This window comes from Anopheles stephensi, chromosome 3, assembly GCF_013141755.1.
Source record: "Anopheles stephensi strain Indian chromosome 3, UCI_ANSTEP_V1.0, whole genome shotgun sequence".
In the NCBI taxonomy this organism is placed as follows: Eukaryota; Metazoa; Arthropoda; class Insecta; order Diptera; family Culicidae; genus Anopheles; species Anopheles stephensi.
The window spans coordinates 45,247,354-45,268,193 of NC_050203.1; the positions used below are offsets into that span (position 1 = coordinate 45,247,354).

A 20,840-nucleotide genomic window follows, 5' to 3' on the forward strand; every position below is an offset into this window, starting at 1 on the left:
GGGTTTGAACCGTGTGTAATTAAGCCGCTTTAGATACACAGGCCACATGCGCGGGTTCGTTGTAATCACCGAAAATTGGAAGGCTTGCTTAGGGGCCAATAGACACGCTTTTCAATCGATGCGAAGCGCTCCCGCCAGAGATCGCGCTGCACGAACGTGTGGTACGCCAGTCGGGGAGAATGTTAATAAATCGAAACGTGATCCACTCCTTCCGCGGCATTCTCGGGCTGCCAAGAAAGATTAGTGACGAGCGATAAAGGAAGGAGAGCCGATCAGTGCACTGCAACAGCGCAACAAATTTATTAGTTCTACTGGAAGATTAGATAAAAACGAAGTTGTAAGCGGCTTAGCTAGCGACTTGAGCTTTTCTTCGTCTCGGAGCAATCGTCGTCGATCGCTAAAGCGTTCGGAGGCCGATTTCTTGATTATGTGTCCGTCTTCCAAAACTCTTCTCCTAACCGTGTGGGTTAAATTATTTCCCGGTATTTGGCTTTCCTCCCTTTCTCCACGATTAATCTTGAAAGGAAATCGTTTGAGAAAGGATTAGCAGTAGCTACTGTGAGGTTTGTCAGGCACAATCGTCAGGCATTTTAAGTCCTCGGTAACATTATCAATGATATAAGATATGTTGCAATGGGAAATATCAACCGAACAGCGTGCATACACCATGTAACCTGAAAGTGGTGAATAAGACATTTTAAAAAGGAATTCTGATTGACAGTCTAAGATGGTTTGAACGATATGTATTGTTCGGCAGAATTAATTTTACCAAATAGAACTTGTTAACAGAGTTGCATCTTTCGCTCGCTCGGTTCTCGTTTGCTTGTTACAGTTTCACCTTAATCTACACCGAGTTGGTATGAATATTCAAAGAACGGCGATAAATCTGTCTTAAGCAAAATGTAAGATACATAGCATTTATTCTAATGTCATACTTACTGCCTGTTGCTTACTTCACGTTTCCACAATCAATCTTGTCTTGTGCCCCGACTCGCCAAAAAATTACAATGTTCTGCAGAGTGTGTGTGTGTGTGTTTTTGCGTTTACTTTTTTCATGGCAAACACCTTAGATTGTTTTGTCTTGCTTCTTTGAGATTCATCGTTACTCGCCTCCGCCCCGTTTCGTTAATTGAAACAAATAAATTATTCAATCATTATTTGTATGAGACCATTGCGCGAGTGGGTTCAGCAAACTGCTGCTCCCATCGCATAATAAGCATAAGATGCAAGCAGGCAGCTCTCCCACACGGCGATGCCGGAAACGAGTCGGGAAAAGAATTGTGAGCTGCCAAATTACTAACAACGCGCGAGCGGCCCTGCAAAGACACAGACACCGAACCGAAAAGGAAGGAAATCACCCCACCCGCGCGCGCTATCGGAAGACAGTTAGAACAATAAAAGTGAATTAATTTTATCTCTCCCAAAGGCAACCACCGCGTGCTATCACCTGACTTCATCCCACAGCCCCCGGGAGGTCGGGAGGGCAGTGTGAGCTAATCTGCGTCATTCAATCTAGACGCAAAGGGTCCATTGTTTCGCGGTTTTCTTCAGTGAGGCCCACCGATTTGGCAGGTTACCCTATCCTGACTGGCTGGACCTTACAACGGTGCTAGATTTGATGATATTTTTTTTCTTGCCCTTCCTTTCCATCTCCAACCAACCCCTCATCTGCGCCAGCCACTGGTGGAAACTCTTTGAAGGTGCAGTTTTTACGACGGTGTCTTTTTCTCACCGGTGTGGGCAAGAAGAGATGAAGAAAAAAAAATGGTGAAAAATTACCCACCCAAGACAAAAGGCTAGCCCAGGTCGAGCGCAAGGGGTACTAAAGTCGAAATAAAACTCGAAGGACACAGAAAAAGAGACACCCTGACGAGGACGGAAGTTTCACCTACCTCCCCACGCACCTGTTCCGTGCTCCGGTCGAAGTTCGCGGTCCAAAAAAAAGCAGTTCGCCTGGAAAAGCTCTCCAACCCGAACCACCCCCACCACCCGGACCCCCCCCCCCCCCGGGGACACCAAGAATGCTGGGAAACGAGCGAAGAAAATTCTCACGCTCAGCAAACACCTCGTTTGTGTTAAAATAAAAATTAACATTTTAATTTTATTTTCCCTCACACTTTTCCATCGCTGTGCGCGCTGCTGCTGTTGCTGCTGCAAGAAGATCGTCCGTTCTGGATGATTGCGGGTGGGATGGCGCGTTCAAGCCCCAGAGCTTGGGGTCGTGTGTGTGTGTGTGTGTATGTCTGCGGCGAGTATGCAAGCAGAGCACATGCACCATGTTTGCCTTTGTCTTCGTCTTTAACGGTCCTACGGTTGAGCGATTTCAGCCGTTTCTTCCTTGCCAGGTGACGTCAGCAGTTTCTTCACTTCTCAACCGTGACTACCTGTTTGCATTCAATTTCCGCTTTATGTTTACGCACTCTGGTCCCCAAATGAAATTGCTGGTACCCGGCGAGCTGGCTGACGGTGTGGCCCCCTGCTGAAGGAGAATCAACTCATCGATAAAGTTGCCCTTCCGGTACACAAGCGCACCCATACACAACGTAACACGCGGAGCATGGGGGGCAAATGCATGGAAGCGTGAAAGTTGGCAAAGAGATAGCCATGCACCTACACACACCAGGGTTTATCGAAGGCAAAGGACGCGTTGATTTTGAATTAATAATTATTGTAGTTAACTGTTATTTAAGCTTCTCTCACGATCATGTTCAAGTTAAATTTTTAATTGCAGTTTTTATCAGGAAAGACCCTCCTGACAATCCTTGATCAAGAATTATACAACTGTGAAGCCCTAGGAAGGTACACAACTTAGCATTTTTGTTGGTTAAGGTTAGAGTATGTCCGCTAAATCGCTGCTGGCAAACGGTTGCATCCATTACTTTTAGCTTGAGTCAGTAAGTTATTCTCAAATCTATAACTATTTCTGCACCATTATCATCATCACCGTTATCGTTGATCGTCAATGAGGCGATGAGCGCGCCCTGGCCCTTGCTCTGCTGCAGGTTGTGTTTTCATCGAAGCATCTCAAGATACAGATATTCCACTCGCAACCACGTACCAGCTTTGTGGGAAAATTGTCTTGTCCATGCACGAGGCGAGACCTGCTCGTGGTATAGAAGCAGTGAAGAAGCTGGGAAGGGGAGCAAAATTAAATTAAAGTGAGGCAAAAATAACGTGCTGATAGTGTGTGCCATTGTTGTGTGTGTGTGTATGTGTGTGTGTGAGAGAAAGATGTGCAGGTGGACCATGGCCGTCGTACCAACGACGAGCAGCATATCTATTTATCCATCTATTTGCACTTATGTGATTCGTTCGCACGGAACCGACGTGTCTGCGGACCAATATTCCGGCCATGGTGGAGACGACTTGGCGTCGGAGGTGGAGATACCGGCGGCTCCGTTTGGGTGTTTTTTTTTTATGGGTCACACGGAACGGTTTAATTCCGCCGAACACTCCAGATCTCTGGCTATGCGAAAACGGTGGCCGTCTTGTGTTCTGGCCCGAGGCTTCCATCGTGTGATCGAATTTGGTCCTTCCGTTGTTCCTTGCAGCAGCACCACGTGGTCGGTGGAGCCTTGTGTAAAAGCAGCAAAAGATAGCTCAAGTGCTTCCACATACGAAAACAAGTTTTCAATTGTTCGAGAAGCACTTGACGCTCGAGAAAATTTGTTACAGTTTCGTAGCTGGCAACTACTTGCATGCTTCCGTTTCGAACCGGAAACACACACACACGTACCCACATGCACTGTTCGATTCCCTCGGGCGTACTGTTGGGTAGCAGATGCACTATGCACAGTTGCAACGATGCACAAACATCGGTTGGGTAGAATGCGGCACGGAATGCATCGTGGATCCGGCTGAAACGTACTTTCTTGGCTATTTTCTGGACTTGCACTTCTGGGAATGTAATCCACAATCAAAATAGCCTCTCGCCGACGTACGATGGATCGGAGGAGCGGGAGGAGGAGAGGAGGGTGATCATATTTAGAGCTGAATGCTGCTTGGGTCACCAAACAGCGCACAATGCCAGAAATCGGTGGCAATTTTTTGAAGCACCGTTCAGCACACGAGCTTTGTGTAGTTCTATCATTTTCCAATCGCAAAGTGCCCGGCAGTAGAAATAATGTCGTTTGCTGTAGTGAAGGGCATGAATGTGAATGGGACCGGTAAGTGGGTGAATCGTGGCGTAATAATCGACAACGACGAACTCTCGTCACCCTACAGAAGCCTCCCAGGGTGGGTTGCGGGAGATTAGTCGATCGGGAGCATCTTATCGTTGCCGTCCAAATCCTTCCAGCAGTCAACGAACCAGCGAACCAAACGAAAGTCCTTTCTTCGCTGAAGTAGGATTGTATCGGCTTAACGGGCGCCTGGAAGCGTCCTGATGCCTGCGAATGAAAGATTATTCTTTCCCGAAGACGGTGCCTGGCGGCGTCGAACCATTCCTTCGCCCGACCCGGGACCCCCGGCCTGCTGATGCTGGTAGTTCATGCGAATTCTAATTAATGTTTCGTTTCTTGAATAAGCTATTTTTGCAGTTGACTGATCAAAACCGCTCAACAGCTCACAACATGTGCTGGGCCAGCCCTTCCATTCCCACGTGTAGCCGTGTTTAGGGAGGGATGGAGGAGCGTCGGGGATAGAAGGTAGATAGAAAGTTTCAAAATTCGCGCCGGCCGTTTTCGTTTGTGCCCTTTTCTACATGCGCGCCCTCAGGGGGGGCGTTAGTGAAGAGGACGCTAGGCTACCCGTTTGGACCGGGCGGATGCGGGGCGTTGAGCGCGGGGGTTTGATTAGAAAATCCATCACAGGTTTATTTTGCAGTACAGATAAATAGACACACTAATGGAGGAGTTTATCGCGCCGGTTCGGGTTCGGGATTGAGTGTTTCAAAAGGCTCCGGAGGGCCACGGATATCGAGTTTGTGACGCTAAAGACGCACACTGCCTTGGTTGGTGGTGGCCCTCACGCTAATGATGAGCTCCGGTTTTTGGCGAACTTGCGCCGCGGCGCGCCGGAGAGAAGGTCGCACAGACAATCAATCATGGTGATCGCCATCGTCGCTTGGGAACGAAGGGATGGTGTGACGGATGGTCGCAAGACGATGGTCGAACCGTCGGGCCTGGAATTGTCTTGCAGTGGAATTTTCCTTCAGGCTAATAATTAAATCCATCGGATGATCCTACCTTCCAAGCTCCCCTCAATGCCTAACTGTTATCGGGCCATGGCGTAGCGAAATCGTTTTGATCTCCCGACGTGGAGGCGCTGGCGGTGGAAGGTGTTAGACTATTTCAAACAAAAACATCGTATCACAATATCTTGTGGTGTTTGTGGTGACTGCTGGCAGCAGCTTTTATCTGCCGCTCAATGAAGTGTGCTGAGCGTGCCTCAACAAGTTAGTGTTTAATTCCCTTAGACCAAGATATGGATGCCACGCCACGCCACGCCATCCGCTCCACCAGAGCAAAGTATGCGAAGATAGCAGCACATACATTCCGAAGGCCCTGAAGATATCCTTAAGCACGGGAATTATGTTGCGTGTTTTTCGTTTCTCTTAAGCGGTTTTGTAAACAGCTACTGTCATGTGGTTTTTCATCCCTTGCCAAATGGTCTAGGAACGAAAAAAAAAAAACAAACGCAAAAACAAAAAAGAGTCCTCTTCCACACGTTGGGCGCCCACCCATTTCAACGAGCGGAAAAGAATTTCACCACTCAAAATCTAAAGCGCCCTTCAAACGGAATGTTTTCTCGCCTCCCGGGGGAGCACACCATGCACACCGGCAGGGGCAGAGGGAATTGAGTAGAAGTAGTAGTAGCATTCAAATCATGATTAATTACAGATGTGTCGTTACCACCTTCTCGAGGGCGTTCGAGCACGGCATCAGCGAAAATCGTTTTTCCGGGTCATGGTATATCGATGCAGTCGTCGTCGCCGTTGCTGGCAGCGGCGTTCGTTTCGGCATCAAACTCCCAAGAGTACATTTATGTCTTTTGCGGAACATATTGGTTTTCATCTCGTCCTCGTCTCGAAAGCGATGAAGGAGGCAACACTTTCCTGTGGTCCTGTGTGTGCATTTGGCTGGGTAGTGAGCTGCCAAAAAAAAAAACCGCTGAGTGTATGAGTAAGAGTGTGAGTTTGGGCGCGTTGAAGTGGAAGTGAAAAGTATCGACATAAATACTCAGGCATCATGCATTCTCCGAAACGAAATTCGTCTTCCGTAGCGATTGAAGGGCTGCTTGGCATGATGAGGGTTTGAAGCGGGAGAGGCTATGCTGTAGTTCCTTTTTTCTTGCTGCTGTTGTTGGTGGAATGTATCTCGAAGCAACCATGACCGGTTTTGAGGCGGTGGCCGAACGTACCATAACAAGCGAGCATGCAAATAGCATCGCACGAGTAGTTTGTGTATTGGTGTCGAGAATCTAGAAGCCATTCTGCACCGTGCGGTGGAGCAGTCAGCGGAGCCAACTGAGGCACGGGTGGCAGCACAAAAACATGGATACATACTCCCTTGGTGGCATTGAGTGCAGCCGAGATGAGAGCTCCCGAGATAGATTGATTATAATCTTAAGCAATCAATTTAGTTCTTCCGTAGTGAAGGAGCGTGTTTTTTCGAGCTTGATGGCGGCGGTTGTGCTGCTGCTGCTGCTGTGTCCCCTCGGTGGCATGTGCCAACGGGAACTCGTTTTCTGCATGGTGCAAGAAAAGGATTGTGACACGGTGCTGTGTGCGGAGCGATGCTATCTCTCGGACTATGGGCGGCACAGTTGATCACCTGTTTGTTCTGGCATGAGATTACTTGTAGCCGTTCAATTTTAGACTGAAATTCTACAACCAGCACAGCCGCAGCCGAGAGTGGCAAGCAAAGATGCCGGACTGTTTGATAAGACTGCAACACCGAGCGAGGTGTGTGGAGCAACAAAAATAACAAATGCTGCACAATTTTCCTCACCAGTTACTTCATGCTCTGGTGGATTAGTTAATGAAGTTTTCGGGTATTTTGTGTATCAAAATTCTGGGAATTTTGTATTTTGTTGTCGAGATGCACCCCAAAACAAACCGAATAAAAATACCAACACTCTAGTGGCTTCTGTAGCATGATGGCCCAATGAATGCTACTGGTTGATTTTGAACGGAATCGACATGGTTAGTCTAGAGGATTCATCTTATCGTGCTAATCCAATCTCTCTCAGTGTTGCATAAAATGTGTGCCTAGAACTGGTCAGCCAAAGGCGGCAAAAGTGTGCTTCCTTCGGTGGTGTGAGCACGATGCCGGGGATTAGATAGAATTTTCGGATAGCGAAATTTGTTTTCCTCCTGTGCCCTTGGCCACTTCCGGGGGGAAAATGGGAACAATTAAACATCGTCAGTAGATCGGGCTATCCATCACCACGACGCTAGAGGGCGCCCGAAAGATCAATGTCTTGCTCTCGCTTCCCCAGGCTGCCCCCGTAGTCGGCGTGTGATGTGCGTTGGGGAGTCCTTATTTTCGAGGCTCACTTCGAGAGGCAATGCATAAATTATGGCTCAATCAGGATGCCGGAGCGCGACAGGCTGGCTGGCGGGCTGCGGAACAATCCGTGATGTCGGGAATGTTTGTCATTGTCGTTTGTATATGCTTCGTACGAATAGACATTCCACAAATCACACGCCCTTGCCTCTACACTCAGCCTGAGCGTCGCCTTATCGATGGAATACGCTCCATATTTGTCAAATGCATGTTGTGAAGCGCCCGTTTGATGAGGATGTTGCACAGTAAGTAGCTCTAGTCTGGTCGTCTGGTTGCGTCTGTAGTATGACAGTGCACTCGAATGGTGATTTAAATCATCGATAATACTTAAAGAAAATCCAGCTCTTTTCTCTTCGCTCCCAGGCGGCGTTCTGGATAGCAGAGAGTTGTGTTGTGCTCGGCATGAAGTACAAGCATGAAGAGAGAATGGTAGCACAATTTCGTTCGTTGGTGTGCCCCGGTTCATAACCGGTGACAGATTGCTCGGAACGGATTTGGCGTCCGCGTACTCGTGTCAATCATGCCATCATGCTCAATGTACCTTGGACGGTCTCACACACAACGTGAAGCTGCATGCTTAGTGTTACAGTTTTGCTGTCGCTTTCGTTTTGTGTCTCGTGCCGCTTTAAGCTGAGTGCAGTTGGCGCTATCTAGCCGGGAGCAGGACATCCATGCTCGGAGCAAGCGACGAATAAATCTGATTATTCCGTACAACCTTTCGGATAATTGGAACTCTCCAGCAGCAGCAGCAGCAGCAGATCGTTCGAGCGCGTGACCCGCATGGCCGGGGTAAGAAGTAAGGTACGCACTAGCGTGCCGGGGTTGCATGATGTGCGAGAAGAAGCCGGGCGGACACAACCCTTTTGTCACACTCTGTGGCCTCGCCTGAATCTCATCCTCCATTTCGTTCGTAGATACGACGGCAAGCGCTTTGAGCTGTGCACCGGAGCTTGGTTTAAGCTCTGTAGCTGGATTTGAATCGGATTTGAAGCTTCCGTTCAAAATTAATTTCGATTTCATACTTTCTCCTCGCGGTTTTGCTACTACTGCAGCTGCTGCGGTGGTGCCAATGTGGAGGACGGTTGCTTGCGCGTGACTTGTTTTCTCCGCGCTCTCGATGTCGGCGGGAATTGCGCGACCCCGCGAGAGTGGACGGATTTTTTCTTCTTCCGCGGTTTGTTTGGTTCGGTTTCTTGTCTATTTCCCTTTTTTTTGTGCCTTCGCATTTTTCTTCGTGTTTTAACTGCTGGTAGAAATGAGGGAAACGACGTTGCAGGCCGATGTGGGCTAGTGTGATGTGCTGCTAGTTCATACCGCGGACTAGCTAGGGATGGGGTTTAATCTCGTCTCTTCGTCCGTCTACTGTGTCGTTCGTGTTCCATCTGTCCTTCGAACCTGAAACAGTTTTTTTTTCGTCTCTTTCAACTTCATCAGTTTGTTTCCTGTTCCGCGTGTCACCATTCTTCACGAAATGCGCTGTCACGATCACTACTCCTCTGCGCTGCACTGATTTCGGCTGCGTTCTCTCGTTCCCTCGCTCGTTTGAGCTTTCTTTTTGATGCAGCTATTTTTCGTTGTGGAGGTTCTCCCTCCTTTGATGCATAGTGAATGTTGCTCCTTTCGAATAAGCATAACGAATCTACGAACCGTGGTGCGAAGTCCAGAGGATGTGCGTTGCATTCGGGTGACTCATGCGGGCTTTCTTTCCTGGCGTCTCCCACAAGTTTTCCATTTTTTCACGGGCACTGGCGCGTATGGGGCAGCTAACGTAGCGTGCTGGAGCGTGAAGGACATCTAACTGTGTCTCGGTTTGCTCTACTCTGGCAGACACCCGACCGTACACACCCGACGGCTGGAGCCTCTCGTTAGTCGGTGTTCTAGCATGGCTGTCCGCCAATTGAGATTAGTTGGACATGCAGCGTTTTTCTTTTTTTGCTTATCCCAGTCCTTATGCTCACTAGCGAACGGTTCCAATTCCAAGGACGTATTTTGAGGTGTGGCTCAGTGATTAAATCGTGTTATCCTGCTGCGGTTACTATATTTGCTGCCACGACGATCGCCACAAATGGGCCATTTTGAACGGGATAAACTCGGGGCAAAACGGGCACGAAGCGATCGTGCAACCACGGATCGAATGTCGAAGGGACGGGGGAGGCAGCAAAAAAGTCGTAAAACGAAAACGAGTGCCTGGAGCGAAGAAAATTGGATCGGATTGGATTGCGCGCCGCACGAACGTTAGACGACGCACATTTACGTTGCGTAGTGACTGAGTGCATTTTGAGGTTCTTTCTCTGTCTCGGTCTCGCTGTCCAGCATACGCTAACGGAAAATTGACTGAAACGCACTGGTTGGGCAACGCCTTCCAGATTTTTCAACCCTGGGGCGGCGGGTACACTTCATAAATACGCTTAGTTAAGAGATTTGTTTCGCTCAAAATCATTGCAGCGAAGTTTAGCGACATCGGGGAGCCATGGTGGGCTGGACGATCGTAGACGCCCTTTCGAACCAGCATCTGTGCTGAGTGAGGGCAGTCGCCCGGACCTGGGGACACTTTACGGCTTACGGCTTCGCTCAATACTTGAGACAAAGAGCAATTCATTCGTCACTGTTGCATGATGTCATTTTTCGTTCTCTGTGGGTTAGAGATTTGTGTGCTTTTTAAAGTTCAAGCGTCATATTTTGGCGTCTGTGTGTGTGACCCGTGAACGAGCGACACTAGAGCAAATCGATAATGAATGGCCCCTTTGTGGAAAGGTTTAATTGTGGTGGGTTTAAAAAGAACGATTAAATTAACGAGTGAAACGTGTCTCTGATTAACACTTGTGATCGTTTCATAATACGTTTTGGGTGATTTAATTTGTTGCATTTACGAAACGGTATTGATTCAACAATGTGTTGTGATCACAGCACATTGACAGGCTTACAATGTTGTTTTTGTCATAGAAAATGATCAATTTGTGTTCTGCGGCATAAAACGTGTCTAGAATTAGTACAATTTCATCAACAACTCATGACTAAAAACAAAAGCTCGATAGCACCGCTTAATTAACTTTTTTTTTGCAAAGTTGTATGACGATGCTTCTATGAATAATGTTCATGATTTCAGTGCCACAAAGCAAACACTAATGATTCTCTCGCTTCACAATCTCGTCCATAAAAGTTTATGCACCTATACCAGCAGCAGCACTACCGACGAGCGGGCCCTCTCTATGTGACGAACGGCTAGAATGGTAGAGATCATAAATGCTTTCTCTATCGGTCGACAAAAAAAAGCAACTTAGCCCGGCCCGTTTTCCATTAGGCTCGAATGGACAGGTTTTTCCTTTCTGGTGGACGGATTTAGAAGGAATGCTGCTGCGCTGCGTGCACATTTGCGTGTGCTTTGTGCACCACTACCACCACCCCTTTCGAATGGAAAAATGGTGGTGTACGTGCGTGCGTGGTCCATTTGGCCGGTTCACGGCGCTCTATCGACAGCTGATTAATCAAAGTTGATTAGCATAATCAATATCAAGCGAACCTGTGCAACTTCAACTCTCAACCCGACGACCGTTACGGTATACTCCGTTTGATGCTGGCAGGCAAATGGTCCGCGCGCCGTCTTTCGATCGGCGGTAGTGCCTTGGAAGACTCGAAGCGGTTCCTCCGCACTGGGCGACTGCAGGAGGAAGAAGTGCCTCGAGTGGTCAAAACCATTACGATTATTAGCGGTTATTTTTCGTGTGAGGATAATTGATGGCTTACTTGTCCTTGCCCGGGTAGTGGTAGTTGTGTTCTGCGGTGGTGCCGTTCTCTCAGACGTTCGCTTCGCGTCCATCCGGCTTTGTGTTTATGACGGTACCCACAATAGTGGAAAACCACTCTATCCAATCAGACACCGGATCTTTGAAAGCATGGCTATTTTTCTTTACCTTCGCGGTCCGTGGTCGATAATGTTTGTTTAGTGGCTAGGAATGTGTGGCCGGGGCTAGCCAGTTTGCGAGCGCTATTGCTTCTATTGCTTGAAAATAGAGCGCTTTTGGAGCTTATCCTTTCAGATCCGCGTAAAATTTCTCAATCACCACCGTGAAATTAGAAGGTAATTAATTAGCAGCTTATTCTGCTCCAAGTTCTCGATATGCGATCGAGCGGATAAAAGTTCGCCTTACTCACTCCATATCATAAAGTTCAACACAAAACTCTACGCGGAACTTGTAACGAATTGTTAGTCAGCCAGCCGGTTAAGTTTTAATACATTGAATTGTAAGTTCTTTGGAAGGAATGGCTATCGAACGTCAGGATTTCTTATCATTTTAATTAAAAAAAAAATAAACCAAATTAAATATACTTAAATTAAGCCTAATTTTTGGTTCATTGAACACAATCTTTACGCTCAGCAACAGCATAAAACCGATGCCCGCTGTAGATAGGTGCGGAATCATTTAGGTTTTATGATGAATGACGAGAAGTTGCTCAACTGGTGGTTTTCTTGGACGAAACACACTTGCCCATGTACTTGCGAGCTGAACGCTGAAGCAAACCCCGAACAATGGAGTGAAAGAGTGAGCTCCATCGGGTATGCTTGCAGTACTTGACATAAGCATCATTTATCTTATAGGTTGGCGTGGATGGGGACATGGTGCCGGAATTTGAAAAATTGCACCCAAAGCATAACACCACCACCAACCTCGGTTGTCCAGCGAAGTTGTCCCGCACTTTGCTGCGGCATAATTTCCGGCGAAAGGAAAGGCCCTCGTTCCTGGCTTGGTGTGCCAATTTGAAATCTAGTACCACTTTAATGTCGGACTGCAGGGGGTGTTTGATTGATTGGCTCAGTGTTGTACTTAGAGAAGGAATTGAGAAAGCTGAGTATCGCACGTCCCAATCCCCGGGGGTACACACGATTGGTCAAGGTACTGGCAGAAAGCGAAGTCAGGTGAGCAGAAATCGAATGCTGAATATTTAGTTACGGCATCGACAGCGGCGGTATACAAACAAACTCACCCGGTCTTCCGCTATGGGCCGTGCCACATGTCCGTGGGCTTTGAAGTTTTGGGGGATGGAAAGAAACGTTCAACTAATTACACAATCAATTACATCGCGGCAACTTCCCATGTCTGCCGTCCGTGCCGCCGTGTTTCGGGGGGCAAAAGTGCGCATTTACCAACGTGGGGTGCTGTAGGCGACCAGTGAATATTCCGATCACGATTACTAGTAGCATTTCTGGCGAAAAGAAGCGTCCTACCTTGTTCACCACTGCACACACCCAAGCCAAGCCGCCCGCCCTTGCTCAGATCTCGGAGGCTCAGATCATTTCAATATGCTGACGATCGTTCATCTTAGCCAGACAGACGACGGCTGGGTGGCCGGCCTCCATCGTACTGTTTTTCGCACTGTTTGACTGGACTCTGCGCGAAAGTTTCCGATTTCGTAGATTAATTTTCAACTTCGGTACGATTTAATTAATTTTATCCTCGAGCTACGGGAAACCTTCCCAAGAAAGACTGACTGCTTCGTTCTGCTGTGTGAAACAGGAGAGAACTTGTATCGACAACCGAAACTGGGAATGTGCTGAAGGCAACAAACGGCAGCAGCACTCGAGAGAGATAAGAGACAGAATCCTGGATCGGTTTTGGTGTGGCCTTTTTTCTGATAAAATCATTCTCCTGGATTCCTTGGAGCCTAGCATTGGTTGATTGTGTGCTAGGAATGCAAAACCATCAGAGCAAATTTTGTCTCCTGGAAGTCAAAGCGAACAACAGTTCATACCAATAATAGGACAGAACACGACTGACTACTGTCTGGACGAAGCGTGGTATAAAGAATTCGCTTGGAAATGTTGAAAATATGTAGACATGGATGCTTTCGCCGCAGCAAACTTTCGCTGAAATCAGCAGAAAGAAAGCAGAGGCGAGCGCGAGCGATAGTAGCAGATAAAATGGAAGATATGCATACATAGAGATATACTTATTTTCGATCGCAGCTTAAAAACACCTCAGGATATGAATTGCTCGGTTTTTTTTCCGTTCAATCCACTATAAAGTGTGGAGGCATTGGTTATAAATGTTTGATCAAAATAGAAAAGGAAGGAAATTCCCGTGGAGTGTAGAGTCTTGGCAGAATTTTAGCACGAATGATTGAGAACGGCATATTGGTGGAAAATGTATTTTCCCTCCCTATGGCTTGTTACTTGTGACCGGTGATGGATCGGAAGCAGTTCTCGGTTTCTGAAGCGAGGCCATTTTTCCGAAATGAACGTACCATTAAATCGATTGGACGTTGCTTCGCTGAACATTTTGTCGATTACTTAACTCGACCGCAGTTTTGAAAGGATTGTAAACTTTTCTTCAATTCATTAACAATGTTGCCTGTATACCAGCAAGCAATACATGAAGGCTTTGTGTGCGGTGTGGTGTTTTGTTGTTCAATCAGCTGCACAATATGGTGTTCGAACGTACTGTGAAATTCATGATTTTCACTTTTTCAGGCGAGAATTAGTTATACTACTGTTCGTGTTGAAGGAAATTTAAAATTCATACCCATGGCGAACGTGCGCATCTTCATTCAATCCTTTGCCGCGAGCCTAAGCTACGAGTAACCGGCTGCGTGATGAGACCATGATGTGTAGAAGAGAGAGGGAGAGAACAAACAAGCTTGAAGCTTGAACATTGAGCTATTCAAATGTTGGCGAGAGGTGTCGGTCGCACTGTGGAAAGTGGAACTGAAACGCCATAAGCAGCAGACTCTGCTACTGCATCGTGTGAAGCTCGCGAGTGCTTCAGGATGCCTCCCAAGTAGCCGGGAATCGCAACGGGCCAGTATCAATGTACGATTTGGGATGCTCGTCTCTGTACGATTGAGGGTGTGCGGGTGGATCGGTGGAGAAGTTCAGCATGAAGTCGAAAAGTAAAATCCAGCAAATTTGATAGAAATACACGCGCCCGAGTTTTCAGTTGATCGGCTTATCATGGTGTATTTTTTTGGTTCGTTGTTGCGGCTGATATCTTTTTTTTCTTCGACCCAAAACCAAAGCTCCTCGCTGTAAAGCAAGAGCATAACTAATGCCGCACGTACAGTGCTTTTTTCCCCCGATTAGCTGATTGATTTTCAAGAATCGCTCACACTGGTACGATGCTGGTTGTATGATGAGAGTCTATGCTGGTGGATGGTTCGGGTTCGGGTCGAGTAAAATATTAATTGCTGTAAAATTCCATTTCATGTGAGTGGCATTGACAGGCAATCTTGAAGAAAATGAAAGTCTTTGCTACGCATGTTTTGTTGGAATTATGCATGGCAGGAGCTGCTGCATACCACAGCTAGGCCATTGAGTAAAGTAGAGTAAATTAGTGTGAAAGGCTGGATTGTATGCCAAAGGCAAATGAAAATGCGTACGTACGGTGGCTGTATGTGCAAGCCTATGTGGGTACAGCATGGTATGGTGGTTCATGGAGTGCTGGAGCAAAAGTATGGTCCTGTAATTACTTATTTTATTTCAAATTGTTTTTATCTCACATGTGCGTGGTGCTCCCAACACGGAGCAATTTCGGAATGGTTGAATCAACAGCAACCACAGGGCGCTTGTATCAATACCTTCCAGCAGTTATGAAGGGTAGGAATGTTTTGATGATACTGTTCCCCACTTTTTCCATCGTTCAGGTCATGTCATGATGGGTGGCGAGAAAAGATTTCGTCGGAAGTCACAAATTTGCGGATGGCGTTTCGCGCATATATTTTTCTGCACCGTCATTAGCGAATTAGGTTTGATTTGTAAGAAGCTGGCGAAGGAGTTGGGTTCCCGTGTTGACTCGTACCTTGATTCGCACCGGTGTGTTGACTGATTGGTTCGCTGCTGACGGCGCCCGTGGGACTGTACATCGTTCAGATTGAACCTCCCGCCCGTCCGACCAGCGCGTCGCTCCGGTTTCCGTTACCTCGCCGAGAAACAGGAAACCGTTTCCGAAGAATGGCATGAAAGAGTCTTATAAACAATGCAGCATAATGTAATTATGTTTGATAATGATCACACGATTCTTAACTGTTTCATACTTTATGAATGTGCCAAGCAACAGCGGCGTGGCGCAGTGGAGTTGACGGCGCGGCGTAAGAGTAGCTACTTCCAACGGAAAGGTTCCAGCTCTGGGAGAGCGAAAAGAAAAAATCGAAGCAGAAAAATCCGGACAATAAAGCAAACATGGCCAAGTAAACTAACTGTGGGTTGTGGCCTTCGAAACAATGGTGGTAACCGATGGTGGTGGATGCTATAGCTGCACACTGGGGCAAAGAATAACTAGCCAGGAAAATGAATAACCCACACCTGTTTTCGATTCCGTGGACACTGCCACTGCTTCACATCACGCGTGTGTGATGTCGTGCGTGAGACATATGATGGAAAAATCGTGGGTGAAAAGTCACCGACCGAGTGTTGGCCGACATATGGCTTGATAACAATAGCAGCAGCAGCAGCAGCAACACCATCAACACAGGTTGGATCGTCGACTTAAGAGTCGGTACACAATGGCGCATCACCGTCATCTGCAAGGTGTCGTGCACCTGAGTTTTGGGGCAGGTTAGAGCTCGGTCGAGCGTGAAACGGAGGCGAGGATATGGGTGTGGAAATTTAATTGTTTTATTGCAAACAAAGCTGGCACCGATGGGAGCCACTCACTCCGGCTTTGGCCGCATGATCGGATCTGATGAGAGAAGTCAACATCACGTTACAAACAGGCTTAAGAGGGCAAAGCAAGAAAAGATGACGGGTTCAGGTTGATGAGAATGGCATTGCAAATGTTTTCTCAAGTTCTCGATGTACACCGTACCGTTAGTTTTAAATTATTCTCCGAAAAAAGGCACACAAGTAAGAGCCAGCAAACTAATCAATATTTGAAGCTGAATTTAATTCAAATAGTGCGTGTGTACAATTTTGTGTTTTGCTTACCATACAGCTCTCAGGGAGAAATTTATCAAACTAGCATACGCTACCTTTATGGAAAACGTTTCACAAACACGGTCCGCTTATTGGATCGAAAATACTTAAGCACACAACTGTGTTTGCTTGCTCGTCTAGGGAGGTTTCACTACATGATGGTGACGTTTTTGTTTTGTGCTAGATGCGATCTTATGCGAAAGATCCTGAACGCGCGGTGCTCCTGCAGAGAGACGTTTCTTTGAGCGATGCGCAAAAACCAAACAATCATCCGGCTCGTGATCAATATTTAGCGAGCTGTCTTAAAATGTTTACCGTCTGTGTCTTGCTGGTTTTGGTCGCTGCCGCTGCATTTTTCATTCGCATGCTAATGTGCTGTTTGTCTTTTTGGTTTCTTTTTTTACACAGTTCTGCTGCTGATCGGTTTGGCGATAGCGAACAAAACGATGGACACACGGGAAGGCGAAGATGTGACACTGAAGTGCCGCTTCAACGAGCACTACTCCGACCGGGAGTACTCATACTATTGGGCCCAGCAGTCACCGAATAAGTACGACAATGTTGCAATTAAGGGAGATACCTTCAACTCGAACTACAAGTAAGTATCATTCAGCGAAGGGGAGCGAGTTTTGAAGGAACCGTTGAGCACATGCAACTGTTGCTGTTACATTTACCTTCCAGGATTGACTACCGACCAAACCAAGGAATTTACGATTTGCAAATCTTTAACGTATCGTACGCCCGGGATAATGGACGGTTCGAGTGTCGCATCAAGCAGATCGGAAGCGACAGTGCGATCTATGAAGATTATTACAACCTGACGGTGCTAACACCACCGCAGCCCCCGTTGATCTTTCCCGGCAGCGAAACCACCGCCACGGAAGACAAGAAGCAAGAACTGACGTGTAGCAGTGTGGGTGGTTCTCCGGATCCAACGATCTCGTAAGTATTGTCCAACGCCACTGGCGATTCTAGTAGCTCTGTGCGTTGTCGCTAGAGGTAAAAAAAAAACCATCTCGTCTCGACTTTGCAGCTGGTATCGCGAAGGAAGTACAACACCTCTGGCGGCCAATCTGATCTACGGTGGATCGCGTGACATGCAGACGACCAGCACACTGACCATTATCCCACGCCGAGAAGATGACGGAGCGAAGTTCACTTGTGTCGTGTGGAATCGGGCTATGCCGGAGAGCCAGCGCTTGGAAACGGTTACAACTTTGTCGGTGAATTGTAAGTACACGGCCCGTTTCCCCCTCCAAAGTTTCATATTAAATGTATTTTTCCAAATCGTTCCAAATCGGTGTGTTTTGGGTCCGTCTTCCTGCAATTAAGCTTGAATATTGCACACAACGGACAAACACATACACACACACACATACACTTCGTCACATCCGTGTGTGCAGGAAGATGATCGACGAGCTACGTGTTGGGACAGTTAATCGAACATTTCCAGGAAGTGGGACATTAGTCAGTCACACATTCATTCATGCATTTGCTTGCTTCGTTTTGTGGCATTCGAGCTCTTTTTTTCTGGCGCGCGCGATGCGATTCAGCTACACCTTTCGGAACGGCACCGCAGCCTCACTGAAGCAGTGGATGTCTCACCGTCTTGTGGGGAAAATCCCTCGATCTCGTAACGTACAATCCTCTCGAACAAGCGCACGCAAATCAGTATCGCATCGCTTCAGACAGCGGTGTGTCTGGTTGACCTCATTTTTGTTTTTTGCTGTCGTAGCCGCGGATGGTGAATAATGATTCATTCTTCCTCAAAGCTTGAGTCAAACCTAAGTTGTGCGGGGTACAATTCCAGTTTTGCTTACTCTCGTGTTCCGAAAGTAGGAGAAATAGGGTTATCTGCAAACAAAAACGAAAAATGCGTGTATCTCATCGTTCTCATTTTTTGGCCGAAAGTGCGACACGTAAAATATTAATCAGACAAATTCGCGTGCCGCGCTGTGCACGTGTGTTTCCGCGTACTGTAGCGTCGTAGTCAAGGCTTTCGTGCCGGCTGAGTGGCAAACTTTCCTTTTTTTTCTTGTTGTTTTATTTCACTTCCTTCGGTTCCATTTCGGTGTGCCGTTTTGCTGGTCCGTTGGATACTACTTTCTTTTTCTCCCTCCCATACCTGCTTCCTGTCGGCCTTCAGCATCCCGGATATTCCTTTACGCTAGGGCAGCTATCTTTGCAAGATCCATTGGTTTCTGTTCCGGGAAATGATTTGAATATGGCGCCGAGAGTTATTCACAACTCTCTGATCCTCTTCTCCACAAAAATGGCAACACTGACAAGGATGATGCGATTTTGGGTGTAGAAGAAAGCTTCATCAAGCTTGAAGTTTGCTCGAGGTACAACTGTTGCATTCGGCGAGCGAAGGAATATTCATGCGGCTGGCGGCGGCTTAGTCAGTGGATTTATGTTGGAGGGCAGTGGAACGAGCACACGCTACTCCTGCCGTGTTGTGTTGCGTACAGCGTTAAAGGTTCCGTATTTTGATTATTATTTAGATTTGCTTCTATTAAAGCGCTCGCTGTTCTCACTCGCGTGGGCTGTGCGATATGATTCGCTGGTTGTTCGAGATTTTCAATGAATTTTTTATGTTTTCCGAAACATGATGAACATCATCCCAGCGTCGTCATATCGAACTGGAAGGGTGTTTGTTGTCAGTTGTCAGTCCGACTGTTAGCAAGTGATTGGAATGAATGAACGCATGCTGCTTGTGGTTTGCTTTTATTCAGTTTGTGGAAAAAAAGTCCTGTACCTTTCTGACGATATTCTCACTCAAATGTGAAAGGTAGGCAACCACTACATTGTTTCTACTTCTCGAGGTAAAAAGTTGATATGATTCCTTTATTTTCATAGAAACGAGAGAAATTCGCAATAGCATTCCTCCAAAAATCTATTGAGGAAGGTAATGAATTGTTGATTCTCATACTGCTTCATTCACATTTCGAATTATACGTTGCCGAATTTCGCAAGGTGATACAACATTTCATCAACAGCGGGCGTTTATTCATAGATTTTCGTTAAAGTTGCTGCATTTCGTTAACATTTTTCGTTTTGTTTGGTACTATTGTTTTGGATGAACGGATAGGAGGGAACGAAGAGATAATTCTTGGGCCGATTTCTGTCGTCGTTTGTGTCATTTGCAAATCAGCAGGAGGTTTAAGGTAGTATTACGCTGGCGGTCGTCTCATTGCTTCTCTTTCGGTTGTTTTGTCCTCGGGCCGTACGCGGCGTACTAGATTCTTGTTGGCCCGACGCAAGCAACCAGGCTCACTGACCGCTCTTAATAACCGAATCAAATCGTGAGGGAGAAGAAAAAAGTTAATGGGCATCATTAGCGCCATAGCGCTCTGTGCTCCTCCACAGTGGGAGGCACAGAACCTGTAGAAAGTCGTTGATAAGAATGGTTCGAGGGAAGCCGAGGGAACGATGGTGCGGGCGATTTAGCATTGCAAGCACGACGAAGGACGCTTGTGCCCTAGCCCAGCACTGTTATTGCTGCTGCTGCCGGTGTTGATGGCAGAGAAATTTTGTTTTCCGTTAATTAGCCTCCAAGTTCTTCATTTGCACCACTCTCGTCCGTGCCCTTGGTTGTGGGTGGGTAGGCAGGAGAGTGGTGGTGGTGCTGGTGTGGTGGTCGGCCTGTTTTTGTTGTTTTACTTGCCATTCTACTACTGTATATTTTCTCTTGTTTCACCTTTCTTTTATTTCTCTGCTGCTTGGGCACTCATTTACAGTGCTTTGTGTTTCTTTTTCTCGCTCTCCGTGAGCCACTTCTCTAGCGGAGCGCGCGTTCTTGGTGTTTCGTTGCGAAAATTGGAATTACGATTTGTGCGTTGTTTGGATTGGCTCAAGGACTGGTTGGCAAAATTGGACTGCGAAGTCGCGCAGGCAAAGAGCCTCCGGAGGTAACACCGAGCCACGAGCACAGATGTTTTCCTTGGCGTGTAGTGTGCAGTATGGAGGATATACTCTGTCCTGCAGTTTTCGTTTATGCTCGGTTATTTTTGTCCTCTCTTTTGCTCACTTTAGGAAGGGAGGGTACGCTAATTATTTTTCATCTGATTTAATGCTTGTTTGTGGTACGGCCTCGCTACGGTGGGCAAATGGTGAAATCTGATTTTATCGTCATCGTCGTCTTTATTTGCATAGGGCGGTGGGCAGAAATGTCAACCCTTATCATGGGCTCGTTCAGATACTCACTCTTTTTTTTGGTATAACATTTGAGGTAATCACCAAGGAAGATTGTTTTGGTTTGATTAATTAGAGTCAAAACAGGTCAACGTTGACATTTTTGGCTTAAAGCTGAAGCAGTGCAAATTCACGAGAAACAAAAGGACTCTCAGGTAACGGTTGTGTCCTGCGCTGTTTTTTTTTTAACTTTATTTTATTGACAACAAAAGTAATAAAGCAGTACGAAATCGGCT

The 20,840-nt window shown here is 47.0% G+C and overlaps 1 protein-coding gene across 1 annotated transcript in view; it reads left to right on the forward strand.

Moving 5' to 3' along the window:
- LOC118511077 (hemicentin-1-like) overlaps positions 1 to 20,840 on the forward strand; it is a 68,855-nt gene that overhangs the window by 31,065 nt on the left and 16,950 nt on the right. Inside the window, 3 exon segments of the mRNA XM_036053747.1 lie at positions 16,819 to 17,008; positions 17,092 to 17,352; positions 17,444 to 17,640. Coding sequence (XP_035909640.1) covers positions 16,819 to 17,008; positions 17,092 to 17,352; positions 17,444 to 17,640 — 648 coding nt within the window.